General features: G+C 43.6%; 1 protein-coding gene across 2 annotated transcripts; it reads left to right on the forward strand.

Moving 5' to 3' along the window:
* Window positions 1-2,298: 2,298 nt before the first annotated feature.
* Window positions 2,299-12,497, forward strand: DHCR24 (24-dehydrocholesterol reductase). 2 transcript variants are annotated; one of them, XM_027879080.1, is made up of 9 exons: window positions 2,299-2,618; window positions 3,858-4,013; window positions 4,424-4,529; window positions 4,805-4,923; window positions 5,014-5,277; window positions 6,012-6,155; window positions 7,113-7,310; window positions 8,068-8,246; window positions 10,275-12,497. In XM_027879080.1, exons 1-9 carry the CDS (start codon window positions 2,388-2,390, stop codon window positions 10,426-10,428), a joined length of 1,551 nt encoding a protein of 516 aa, XP_027734881.1. In that variant the 5' UTR covers window positions 2,299-2,387; the 3' UTR covers window positions 10,429-12,497. The 2 variants fall into 2 exon arrangements, with proteins under 2 accessions (XP_027734881.1, XP_027734882.1); XM_027879081.1 differs by lacking the exon at window positions 2,299-2,618 and adding an exon at window positions 3,061-3,111.
* Window positions 12,498-13,919: the final 1,422 nt, after the last annotated feature.

Genomic DNA, 13,919 nt, shown 5'->3' on the forward strand with positions numbered 1-13,919 from the left:
GGAGCTCTCCCCAGATGGATGGGGAGCTCCAGCATGATCAGTGAGAGGCCTCTGCTCTGCTCCCAGCACAAGAGTGTGTGGGGTGAACTCTACCAAAGAGCTGGTCCAGGCAGAAAAAAAAATGATTTAGAAAAAACATTTAATTCTTCACTCATATCCGTTCCCCAACCTGTTTTACTGAGTGACGGCAGAAGCACTTGTACTGCACAGCGTGCCCAGAACAGCACGAGTGGGTGGATGGGATGGCAGGAAAGGGAGGCAGGGAGGAGAGGAAGGGAAAAGGACTGCTTTTTTAAGATGCACTAACAGCTTAAACACACTTAAAATGACAATTCAGTTGAAGAGACCAGGGATTTTAGTATCACCAAGATACCAAGGGAATCTTAGCAAACCAGGTTTGCAGTTGTTGTTTTCCTAAGCCTACATAGATTGCTGGATGATGTTTTATTCACACCTAAAATAACTAAAATTGATGAACAGCAGCATTTATAACATCTGCCTCTCCTTCCTTCATCCCCTTCTCAGTCCTGTGCTTTCTATGCATGGCACTGCTAAGTACCCAAGCAATTTGACCATAATCTGAATGGTGATTCACTCCTCTGCTTGAAAGCAGTTTCACATCTTAATCTTTGAGCTCAGCTACTCCCTTCTTGCTGCCTAGGGCCTTACAAAAACAAGAGCAAAACATGACAAACATTATAAACACTTCTAATGGTTCTTCACAAAAACAATTTCAAAACAGTATTTACACCAAAGGCATAAATATTCCCTTATGAATAAATGATGCTGTTATTCAATAAGCCCAGCACTTGATCACACTCAGATCAGGAATAATTCTTTAGCTCATTCAGAGAGGTTAAAATAACCTCTCTTAGGGCATAGGAACCTTCATTTCCCTGAATAATTTCAGTCAGCAGACGAATTGGTAAATAAAAGCAGATATTATCTCGGATGTGAGAAAAGCTAGTGGGCAGACTAGGATCAAGTGCAACAAATATAATTTGGCTGTAAATAAATTCAAGCTGGAAATCAGGAGACCATTTCCAAATATGAGAGCTGTGAAGTTTCAGATCAGTCTTTCAATAAAAGCAGTGGGAGAAAACCAATAAAAGCAGTGTGCCAAAACTTCCATCCCTGGAAGTGATGGAAGGAAGCCAGGTTGGATGGGACCCTGAGCAACGTGGTCTAGTGGAAGGTGTCCCTGTCTACAGCAAAGGGTTGGAACTACATGACCTTTAAGGCCCTTCTAACCCAAACCATAATGTAATTCTATGAAAATATGAATAGGGTTCAAAACAAAGCCTCTGAGTTGTCTGAAGGAGGCTATAAAGTGTGGCTGCCTGCCACAGCCACAGCTGAGCTCTGAACCTCGATGCACCGATCCCTCCCAGCCTGGAGCTCCCAGGTATCTCCTGTGGCAGCCACAGGCCCAAGGTGAGCATTCTTCCTGCTGACTAAGAGGGAGAGGCACCACCTGACACATAACTGAACACCTTGATTCCGTGTTCCCCTCTGAACCCAGTGGTGCTATGGCGAGGTCTCTGACATTCCCTGAGTTCCTGACAACACTGGCTGTGCCAGTGCCCCCTGGGCGCAGTCACTGGACCTCTGCCACTCTCAAACAGCGCACCTCTTGAGGGACAGAATGCATTTCAGCTTAAAACCAAAAGCTTTATTTCATAAACTTGATGTATCTTCCTTCACGCAGTTCCACCATGGAGAGGAGTTTTCCGCTGGGATTTTAGAGAGAAAGCCGTGTTTTGGAGGTTAGTACCTCCTTCTTCCTTCTCTGAAGCGTACCCATGGCACTTCCGACTTCGGGGGAGACGCCTGCACTGCGGGTTCTCTGGTACATAAAACAATGCCAGAAGGAATTCCACAAGTGAAGGAGGATGGAGGTGTTTTGTTCCAGACCCCCAATCAAAAGACACGAGTACGAGCCCCGTGCCTGAGGGGCACTGACCACCACAGCACCTCCACCACTGCGCTGCCAACGGCCGGTCCGCAGCTCCGTAATCCTGACTGGGGGGGGTCCCCCCGCCCTGCTCCCCCCTTGCCCCGTGTCCCAGGCCCGTTCCCCAGCCCTGCCCGGGGGTCCGACCCTGCTACCCCGCTCCGTCCCCGCCGGTGACTCCCCCGCCCCGGGGGGGCCCAGCCGGCCGGGGCGATGAGGGGAGCGCGGGGCCGGCCGCGCGCAGCCAATCGGCTCGCGCAGCGCCTGGTCCGATCTCCGCGGAGCTCCCGGATTGGCCGCCGCCCTCCCCTCGCCTCACTCGCGGGCCAATGGCGCGCGGGGGGCGTGGCGCGGGCGGCGAGCGCGCGAGCGGCGGGCGCGGCATGGCGGGGTCCCCGCGGCCGTGAGGGAGCGCGGGCGGGCGGCGGGCGCCATGTCGGCGCTGTGGTCGGTGGGCGCGGGGCTGCTGCTGCTGCTGCTCTGGGTGCGCCACCGCGGGCTGGAGGCCGTGCTGGTGCACCACCGCTGGGTCTTCGTCTGCCTCTTCCTCCTGCCGCTCTCCATCCTCTTCGACATCTACTACCAGCTGCGCGCATGGGCCGTCTGGCGCCTCCACAGCGCCCCGCGGCAGCACGCCCAGCGCGTCCGGCACATCCAGGCGCAGGTGAGGCTCGCTCGGACCCCAGGACCCCCGCCCCGGGCTGGGGGATGGCTCTGAAGGGGGAGAACGTCCATGTCCCACTCCCTGCCAGCCCGTGCCCGCCCTGCTGCTCCTTCCCCCCCCATCCCGCACCCGGGGCAAAGTCCAGCCGGAGCGGGAAGAAACGAAGGATTAAACGCCAGCGGGTATTTCAGCCTCTGTGGGTGTTTTTGTCCCTCTCTGAAACTCTTCTGGAACTTCCCCCCTGCGGGCGCTGCGACATCCTCAGGGATGTGCCGTGACCCGCGCTGGACGCTCACCTGGCTCAGGGACACACGTGTATGGAGCGTGGAAACAGCAGCCTTGGAATGGCAGGCTCAAAGCTGTGTTTTAGTGCTACTTAGCATCCTGATTCTCGGCACTGCCAGTTCCAGGATGGGGTTGAAGGGGAAATTAAACTTTCCTCCACCCAGAGATTCAGATGTCTGTAGTGTTTCTGTGCTCTCTGGTATTTATGGTAATTCTGTCACGTCTTCTCTTTTATGCCTTGCCTCTCACGTTCATCGCAGGTACAGATGGATATTAATGTGCACAGAGTTATTCTCTGAGGCCTTGGGGTTGTTTGTGTTTTTTTACCATCTGTAGCAGCAGTTGAGCTTTGAAGAAAACACTACAACTGATGTTTGTTAACCACTGTGGCTTTGCAGAATTCCTTGATCAGATGTATGGGGTACATATTTTCCTTCTCAACTTTTCATAGAGTTCCAGAAGGTTTTGAATTGAAAGGGACCTTAAAAACCATCTTATTCCAACCCCCCTGCCATGGGCAGGGACACCTTCCATTAGACCAAGTTGCCCAAGGTTCCTTCCTTCAGACCAAATTTTCTTTCTTTGCCCATTTAGTTGCAGGTTCAGACTACTTTTTGTGTGTTTTAGAGTAGAACTAAGACCATTACAGTGATAATACCTCCCTTAGAGTATAGGTTTTCCTGTGGGTTTTTTGAACTGTGTTAGTTTCTTGCTAGTTTTCTGAATCCATATCCAAAAAACCCAAAGATACAGGATTTTACAAAGGCTCCCTCTACATAGCTAGACCACTCTGGTGGTATTTTATTTAGAAGTTCAGAGGTCTAAGAGAGTTCCAAAACATCCCTACCTAACATAGAGATATCCAGGATTCGTTACTTGATGTAGAGGAGTAACAGTATTTATGAACATCTTTTCACAGTGAGAGAAGAATGTTTCAGTTGTTACTTCTTGCAGGTTCGAGAATGGAAAAACGAAGGCAGCAAGAGATACATGTGCACAGGCCGGCCGGGCTGGCTGACTGTGTCACTTCGTGTTGGGAAGTATAAGAAGACCCATAAGAACATCATGATCAACTTAATGGATGTCCTGGAAGTGGACAGTGAAAGACAGGTAACAAATTCCATCACAAACCTTTTATAACAGTAAAGTTTACAGCTTTCTTTACAATATCTGTAGCTGAAAAGGTTAGATTCCATATAGAAGAAAGGATTTTAGTTTTTACAGTGTGTGCTTGGATCATTCTGTCAAAAAAACCCCAGCATATGGAATTGCTTGGCTTTTATGTGCTGAAGTCTAAAAGACCAGATTGATTTATGGTTTTGGGCACCAAGCAACAAGATATTGAGGCAGAGGAGGAATCACTAAACAGTTTCAACTATTTTTAGTAGCGCTCTTAGGAAAGTGAGTCTCTGAGTTCTGATAACAGATGGAAGTGTATCCAGTTAGCCATATTTTGTCTCTGTTAATGCTGAACACTTAATTTATGTTTGGGGGGAACCGGGTTTTGTGTTGCTGTTTAGGTTGTTCGTGTGGAACCTTTGGTGTCCATGGGCCAGCTGACTGCACACCTGAATCCCATGGGCTGGACTATTCCCGTGGTACCAGAACTGGATGATCTCACAGTAGGTAAGGGTCATTGTGATGACAAGAGACTCACTGATTTTGCTGCACTTTCATTAGTTTTTTATGCAGTAACATTGCATTATTTTAAAGGTTCTATAAATACTCTGTTGAACCTTATGTTCTTTGTGGTATACATGCTATAAGCACTTCCTTTTTTTTTTTTTTTTTAAATAGTCTTAAAAGGCATGCCCAGAGCTTAGAAGTGGGGTTTTGCTTTCATAAACCACCTTCATTTAGGAGTGTGTTTCATTTGATTTATTATGTGCTCTCTTAATAAGGTGGCCTCATCATGGGAACTGGCATTGAGTCATCATCCCATATCTATGGACTTTTTCAGCACACCTGTGTGGCCTATGAACTTGTTCTTGCTGATGGAAGCCTTGTGAGATGTTCACCAGTAAGACAAAATGTTACTTTGCTATCATTTACAATGTCGTTGACAGTTATCAATGTGGATATATGATTTAGTATGACATACTTTTTGCAGACTGAAAACTCAGACCTATTTTATGCAGTGCCTTGGTCTTGTGGTACTCTGGGTTTCCTGGTTGCAGCAGAAATAAAAATGATTCCTGCCAAGAAATATGTCAAAATACATTATGAGCCCGTGAGAGGACTGCAGAAGATTTGTGAGAAGTTCACTGAAGAGTCTAAGAAAAAGGAGAATAGTTTTGTGGAAGGACTTCTGTATTCTTTGGATGAAGCAGTTATCATGACAGGAGTCTTGACTGATGAAGCTGAGCAAAGCAAGGTAACTAAAGGGAAGCTATGCACAGAGAAAAAAATACTCCCAAAGTCTAATAAAGGTATACTAAGATGACAGCATAAAACTATTATAAAATTGGAATAATCTCCTAACATGGGATTAAAAGTTAGATCTGTCCATCAGAATATTTTAAATTACTGTTCTTTGCTATTATGATCGAGTCTGTTCTCTAAATCTCTTCAATTGATGAGAAGTGACCCACTGATTTCATTATTCTATCAAATAATTCAGTCTACAGACTCTTCAGTACCTGAGGGGGAAGAGAAGGATCTTTTCTCCTACAGTGAACAATGCTGCTTTGAACTGCAGTTATTCAGAGTAAATCTCTTCTCAGCAAGCTTTTAATTCTCTTAATATTGGTAAAACATTAGGGATATGTACAGGAGGGACATGCTAACTGTTCATGCAACCCTCAGCCTGTATGTTTCTCCTTTGCCATGTGAGACTTTGGGTTAATGGTGGCTTTAGAGACTGGTATTTTAGGAATCCAGTTCTGTCACATTCATGGTCTCTTAAATAGCTTATAAGTGGCAAGCCTTAGCAAGCCTTACTTAAACCTTAATGCAAGAAAGGTAAGGAGGATCCATGCAGGTGGAGAAATGAAGGCTCTGTCACAGAGGTTATAACATAGATTCCTTACAGTAAAGGAATTGGGGGACATACTCGATGTTGGCTAGGAAGGTGTAACTGTTATCTAATGAATTAATGTTTTCTTGCAGATAAACAGAATTGGCAACTACTACAAGCCATGGTTCTTTAAGCACGTGGAGAAGTATTTGAAAGCTGACAGGACTGGAATAGAATACATTCCTTCCAGACATTATTACCACAGACATACACGCAGTATCTTCTGGGAGCTCCAAGTAAGACCAGTTCCAAAATTAAGACACATATGCAGGACGGTGCTCTGCCTTTTCCCAGTGTAGGTACAATGTACCTTTTTCCCCTTGGCAACAACTTCTGTCTTTCATGGCAGAAAACCCCAGTGAAATTTATGACAAATTTACGAATTTGCATTTGGGTAAAACAAACATAAGGGTACTTCTTTTATACAAGACATTGTACCATAAACTCCTGATTTCTGATTTAGTGCTTTTCTGAATTTAGACCTTAAGTACATATTTCAGCATTAAGCTTTTATACCTACTCAGTGATTTTCAAATTCAGATGATGGAAAAAATATAAACGTGAAATTGTGGCTAAAAACTTGCCCTGCCTAAGCTCAGAGCAGTAATTATGCAGTAATGTCATTACTTCGAATTTCGTAAATGTGTTTGTTGTGATGTGCAATTATGCAAAACTTTATTTGACATTCTGAAGTATTCCTGTTGTTATATTTTGAATCTCTCGAGTGAGATACCAGATCCTTTCAGCCTCTGGAGAAGTTAGACAGGAGCTGGCTCTGCAGGAAGTTATAAAAATTTTAGAGCTTTAAAATGCTTTTAAGAACTGATTTTGTATGTGTTTATTCTTGCAAGAGTTCTCTAAGGTTTGTTTCTTGTGCACTCCTCTCTTGGCTGTTGTAAGATTATAGCCTGTTGTTCTCTGAATTGCATTCTCTGAAAGTATTTGGGGCTGGGTATGTTGTGATTCATAGCACTGAAAATCAGTGGTAAATAGAGGAGGCTTTAGGGCAGGGCTCTGTAGCCAAGTTCAGTCTCTTATTTCCTCATATTTGTGTTATAGCAGCTTAGCAAAAGTATCAGCAGTTAAATTTATTGAAAATCTGGCTTAGTATTGTTCTCAGGATTCTGAAGTGTTTTTAGTTCACTTACGCATTCTTCTGTCAAACTCTTACTTTTTTTTTTCCCTCTGTAAAGGATATCATTCCATTTGGCAATAACCCCATCTTCCGTTACCTGTTTGGCTGGATGGTTCCTCCAAAAATCTCCTTGTTAAAACTCACCCAAGGAGAAGCCATTCGAAAGCTGTACGAGCAGCACCACGTTGTACAGGACATGTTGGTGCCAATGAAGAGCCTTGAAAAATCCATCCAGACCTTCCACATTGACCTTAATGTAAGAACACGTGTTTTTAGGATGTAGTGAATCCTGGAATGTTTGTGATAAGAACTGTGACTGTTGATCTTAAGACATAATATCCTGCTTGTGTGAAAGGTCATTATTGTGTCCTGTGGAGTACTCTGCTTTGTGAGTCCATGATTCAAGGCTGCAGCAGAAATGCACACAGCTTTCCAAAACAATTTAAAAAAAAAGTAATTAAAAAACCAGATTCAAACTTTAGTAGAAGCCAACACTTCTGAAAGATTTTATCACTAAGTAAAACTTGAAATGATTTTTCTTTTACCTGAAATGATTGGTGGTCTCACTAAACACCAACTGTGGAGATTAATTTCCCTTTCTTGCTTTCATTTCTGAATTTATTTCAGTTGGTGTGGAAGTACAAACTTGGCAATTTCAATTTTAGACTAACCTGGAAAAGAATCTCTTCATTCTCTTTTACTCAGAATGTTTATTCAGGTGTTGCTTTGGGATCAGGGAATGTTTATTTGTTTGGGTTTTTTTCCTTTTCATTTCAAATATTTAAGGGGGAGGAGATGTAATTCTAGGACAGTCAGTCTGTTTGTGTCGCGGTCATTAGAAATGCAACTAAGAACAACACCAGGACAACTGGAAAGGAAGAGCTGAAAGGAAGAGTTTCAATCCTAGATTGGGAAGAAGTCTTCTTAACTCTTAACTTTGTTACGTTTATTAACAAGCTTAAAGGATTGTTTTGTTACAAAATAAGTGATACAGTGGTTTCCTACCCCCACAGGTGTACCCTCTTTGGTTATGTCCTTTCATATTGCCCAATAATCCTGGTATGGTCCACCCCAAAGGAGATGAAGCTGAACTCTATGTGGATATAGGAGCTTATGGAGAGCCCAAAAGGAAACAATTTGAAGCCAGGGCTTCAACGAGGCAAATGGAAAAGTTTGTAAGAAGTGTGCATGGGTAAGGATCCAACTCCTCAGAGGAGTAATAATGCCTATAACTTACACCCATGTGATTTAATCACAGTTATTTAATCCCACAGAACTTAAATATCACAATAATTTAACTACAATAATTGAAAACTAGCTTAAATTTCTAATTTTGATGTTATGATTTTTGAATATGGTTTCACTTTATGATTTGATTGCAAATCCAACCAACCAAATGGACACTCTGGCTGAAGTTCTTGCAGTGTATCTGTGAGGTGGGTGGCTTTGGGTCACCTTTCAGCTCCAGGCTGCTCTGGGAGTGCAGTCTGCTGTAACAAAACAACACAACCTTGGAATGCATCCCTCAGGAATCCTGCAGGCTGTTAAAAGTTTGGACAGCTTTCCTGCCTGCCCTTGGGACTGTTCTCCCTGCAGTCCTTGCTGCGGCTCTGCCCTGTCCTTGTGCCAGGGTGTCCTTGCCCAGGGAGCTCAGCCTTGGCTCTCCCTGCAGTCCCTGTGTGGTAGTGGGAGTCTCTCCTCCCACAAAACTTGTGCTCCGGAGCTTCCTTTTCCCTGCCTCAGTTCTTATTACACAGGACCACAGTAGGCGTGAGGCATGTGCCCACCATCTGTCACGGACTCATGCCAGCCTAATTTGCTGTAGTGGTGTCAGTGGAGAAGCAGCCACAGGCTGGTTTCTCAGGAACAAAAAGCAACTACACGGTATTTTTACACCATCAGTATAATTTATCCACATTTCTATTTTGACCTACTTCTCAGTCTAACAGTGATCATGTCCCATGTGGCTGAGCAACAGTGGCGAGGCTGCTTTAAGATGATTTGTGGACTGTAAATGACTTTAAGCTGCAATAAGGGATGTGACAGAGAACAAAGAAACCGAAAGTTAATTTTAAGCTTTTTATTTTTATTTAATTGAAATTGAGCTTTTAATTTAAAGATCTTTAGTAACAAAGTTTTGTCTGTTTTCTACCTGCCGCTGAAAAATGAACAGTGCATAAATGCTTAATCTTACAGTTGCGTAGTTGCACACAACAGTAGAGCTTTTGTGTAAGTTTGTGTTTTGCTGCTGTACTCTGATGCTAGCTGCAGTTTAGAAAGCACAAGATGAACATGAAGAAGAGTCCACAACTAAATAAGGATTTAATTTGTAAATGGACCTTTGTTACACCATGCTTCGTTTACGCTATGAATTCATCTTCTCTGATTTGGTTGTGTTTTGCCTTCCACGTTCTATTCTCAGTACCCAATCCTAAGAAACTAAGAAGTAAAAGGATGCATTGCTACATCTGCCTTGAATGGATTTCATAAGACAGCTAATACCACACACCATGACTGCATCTCCATGGATCATAAGAAGATGTGCAGAAAAAATACACCTCTTTTTTTAAGCTGAAATTAAAATGGAAATAGAAGAGAATCAGGCTTTCAAGAACAGTTAAAAAGTATTTATTAGGGAGAATTTAGGTTATGTATGGTTTTTGGTGCAAGGAGCCAGACTCTGGGTTTGGGGGAACTTCTGAAGTTCTCTCTAGACTTGTGTTTCTGTGAATACAAGTTGATAGAATACAAGTTGTCAGAGGATTTGGCTGCCCATGGTTAGCATGGCTAAACGTGACTCACCTTTTATACACATCTTTTTAATCCTTGTAGTAGCAAAACTTATGAAAGTATCAATACAGTAATGACTAAAGAACCGTATTTTAAAAGCAGTAATTACTTTAATTACTTTCTTTTCCCATCTTGCCCTTCACCAAAGTAACTGTAGCAGTATCCTGCTGTTTTTACCCTTACATGTTATTTCCTCTTGGAAAAGAGATCATCTTAATGTTAAATCCACAACATATAGTTGGCTGAGTGTCCCAGCATAATCCATGTGAGCAGTTGTGCTTGCTTATTTTTAAAAAGCATTTTTGATGGGGTTTGCTATTGAATATTTGCTGTTCATAGCTTGCCCTGAATTTTTTATTTAATATTCTGTATCAAATCTTATGGCGTAATTAATGTTGAATCTCTGTCCCTTTTTTCCCCTGCTCTCCAGTTTCCAGATGCTGTATGCAGATTGCTACATGACCCGTGAGGAGTTCTGGGATATGTTTGATGGTTCGTTGTACCACAAGCTGAGGGAGCAGATGAATTGCAAGGATGCCTTTCCAGAAGTGTATGACAAAATCTGCAAAGCTGCAAGGCACTGAGCCTGGCTGAGCTAAACAAGCAATCAGGGAAAGAGGAATTTACCTATAGCTAGTCAGTATATCCTTTTAAAAAAAAAAGCTTTATTGCTCTCCAAATAAGCTCATTCTTGTTGATGTTTAAAGGTATGAATTCCTGCTTTATACATTTATGTTTAGTATTTCTTTGGATGTTTTAAAATCAGTTTTCCAAACTCAGAGTGATTGTTTTTAAGAAATCTGAAGTGCTAGCCTTTGTATCTAATGTAGTCACATAGGTGAATTCACCTATTTCCAAGCAGAAGAAAAGTATCGGGAATGAATGAAGATACTGGAGTTACACCAGCTGTGTACCATAGCTCTATTTAACATTACTTTTGAAAATGGGAGGGGAGGGCTCAGAAATAGGTGCCAAAGCATTGTCTAATTAATGTTGTTGTTAAAAACATTTGCCTTTAGTCAGTATCATGCAGAGCAGCTCCGCAGTGGCTCCATCATCCTCCAGCTGGCTGTCCAGTGCTGCTGGTGGTGGTGCTGCTGCACTGCCTGGGGTGTCCTGCACGGCAGCTGAGCCTCCCTGACAGTGGCTTCTGTTTCAAAACTGAGCACTGAGGTGTGAAGAAGATGCTTTTTACTTGTGCCTATCAGATTTGTACTGTTTTTGATTATGAAGTGCGAATGGATGTGTAGGTTTTAGGTATTTTGTAGTTGGCCAACAGTGCATTGTTTTTTTGCCCCAAAGTATCAATGTTCTGGCTTTGTAGACCACTGAAAAGAATTGCTGCTATTTCATATAGCCAAATTTTAATTTTCTTGTGGGTTGGTGTATTTGGATTTTTTTGCTTGGTTGGTTTGGTTTTTTGGGGGTTTTTTGGTTGTGGCTTAATTTTAGTGCCTTAAAAGTACTCAGTTGGAGGAAGATGTGCGTTATTTCAGATGGTTCTGTCCTGGCCCAGTAGGAAAAGGAAGTCAAGGCTGCATTTATACGAGGTTTATTAAAGCAAGTGGCTGTGGATAAGAACTCTTGATGTGAATCTTGATACACACAGGCTTTGGTTCTGACTCGAGTGACAGTTTTGCTTTTCATTTTAGTTGGGTTAGGTTGATAGGCTTTGTAAAAGGACTGTTTCAGTCACCTGGAGAGGAAATCAACAGCAAGTACTGTTAGTTCCCTCTTCTGCTGCTCGCAGGTGAAAATGGCACAGTCATGGACTTGATACAGTTGAGTGTAGAAGTGTGGAAATATTTTGACCCTGTAGCCAGAAACAGGGTTCCAAACCAAGCCCGTGTCTTGTCCAAGCAGTACTGAAAATTGTTACTTGAAACCTTACTGAGCTTGAGGGAAAAGAAAGGCCTTTTCTTGAGGCTTGTGTAGGGGTAACATGGAGAACTTCTTGAACAGTTACCAGTGGGAGGTGTAATTTTATTATGCGTGCTAAACCAATGATTTTATTTATTGATAGATGGATGTTTATGGTCCAGATGAAACCAATGATAAAGCAGTAGCAGGAATAAGTTTGGGCTGTAACTCAGTGATGCACATCATGTGCAAGTAAGGTACCCCTCAAAATCTTGTGCAGGGGACTGGTGGCAGGGACAGCGTTCCATGGGGAGACACAGCCAGTGCAGAGTGTCTGCAGTGCTGCCCGAGCCATGGAGCTGTGTCAGTGATCCAGGAGTGTCTGCCATGCCGTTCCAGGCTGCACCAGGGGTACACTGGAAGGCAAGTGTTGATTCTCAGGGTGTGACCTGCCTTCCTGCCCCTGGGGCAAAGCTATGACTTAGCCCAGTGCTTGTATGATAGTCTGCACAGAGCAAGAGTGGTTTGGTTAGCTTTGAAAGGGCAATGTTAAAACAGCTAGAGAATATGCAAATACTTCTACTTAGGCTGTGTTTCACTTATGTACTGATGATCTTTAGGTATGCACTGTGTTTGTTTTTTCACTCCTTAATTTATTGGCAAACTTTGTATGCCGTGATTGAGTACTGCAACTGTATCAGTCACACACATGCACACACATAATTGCTGTTGCTCTTGATTTTTGGTTGTACTGGCTGTTGAAAATAAAGCTCTGGCCAGCATACTGTTCAAAGTGGTGTCTTTTAATGAGTGATTACTTGCTTTTCAGCAGCTGTTTATCATTTCTCTCATGCTTATTGTGTCGTTACACATGGTCAGCAATTACTGAGAAAAGCTGCTCTCTGGGTGAGAGACTGGAGGCACTGGGAGATGGGTGGGAGATGAGGACCCTGGCGCTGCAAACTGCTCTGAAGGAATGTCTGAAGTCTGTGAGCCTTCACTTATCTCTGCCCAAAGACACACCTGCACCAAACAAACACCCCATAGCTGAGGCTTAACCCTTCAGTTACACCCACCTAACTCCACAGCCTCATGGTGCCAATTATCCTGACCTTCCCCCTACCCTCGCCTCATTCTATCCCTGTGATGTTTTGTCCAAGGAGTACAAGCCCCAATTTTGGATTTAGGTGCTACCTAATGACATGGATAGTGCCTTCATTCTTCTCACTTCACTCTAATAAATCTAATCCCTGTTTTGAAAGAGCAGCCACAGAAGGGAGAATGAAGATTCAGTGTGCTCTTCAGCCTGAGGAATTTCACACCCACCTCTACTGTTTCCCTGAAAAATGCCTTTGTGGCAGCTCTGTAGGCTCAGTGGGAGGTGTTCCTGCCCCACCCCTGGTCATAGCTGGTACACCTTCTCCCAGTGTTCTTTTCCCAGAGAGAAGCTTCCAGTCTGTCTCCTGAAATCCAGGCTGCCAAGTGCCTCAGCCCTGCTGAAACCGCAGATCACGTGCCAAAGCCCTTCTTTAATCACATTCTGTGTTGGCCCTGGCTTACAGCTGATTTCACAACCCTCTTTTATTGCCCCAGCAGTATTTCTGTACCCTCCCTCACCCACATCACTGCTCAGGCATTTCCCTTCAGTTCTCCTTCCTCCTTTGCTTGCCTCTGGAACAATAGTCAGGATTTCCTTAAATCATTGCAGTTTTACCTGTGTTCCATTATCTCCCCCCACCAAATGATAATTGTAGATTAATTAGCATACTTAATCAGCCACAACTAACATGTAATTACACCTAAATTTAATTATTCCAGTCTGGTCTAAACACTTGTACAAGACTTGATAAAACTTAACTCTGAGAGAACCAGTGTGTTCCGAGTGGCCAGCCTTTGTTACTACTGACAGCTCTGCTCATCTCACTTTCTCCATTGCCTCCAGGTTTTAATTCCCTGCTCTGCTTTGCTGCAGTTGCACTTTTTCAGATCCAGTTCTCCATGGAGTTGCATTGATGGACCTGGAGCTACTCAGGTAACACCACCCACAGCAGGTATGTGCAACTCCTGTAAGTAATAGTAGTGTTTGAGAGGACATGTTTAACCCTGCGTGAGCTGCTGTGTGCCAGCAGACCTTCCGTGGGAGGACATGTAGGATCTGGCATCATCTTCTCAAGTATGTCACAACGATAAAGTCCAAGGTGTAAATAACTACATC

This window comes from Empidonax traillii, unplaced genomic scaffold (assembly GCF_003031625.1).
Source record: "Empidonax traillii isolate 1590-97213 ecotype Southwest subspecies unplaced genomic scaffold, ASM303162v1 scaffold50:size1795014, whole genome shotgun sequence".
Lineage (NCBI taxonomy): Eukaryota > Metazoa > Chordata > Aves > Passeriformes > Tyrannidae > Empidonax > Empidonax traillii.

Bases quoted from the DNA above. Each gene is read 5' to 3' on its own strand.
- DHCR24 (XM_027879080.1), top strand. From the start codon at position 2,388: ATGTCGGCGCTGTGGTCGGTGGGCGCGGGGCTGCTGCTGCTGCTGCTC. The intron at 4,924-5,013 runs GTAAGACAAAAT...TACTTTTTGCAG, and splicing joins GCCTTGTGAGATGTTCACCA to ACTGAAAACTCAGACCTATT. The intron at 6,156-7,112 runs GTAAGACCAGTT...CCCTCTGTAAAG, and splicing joins GTATCTTCTGGGAGCTCCAA to GATATCATTCCATTTGGCAA.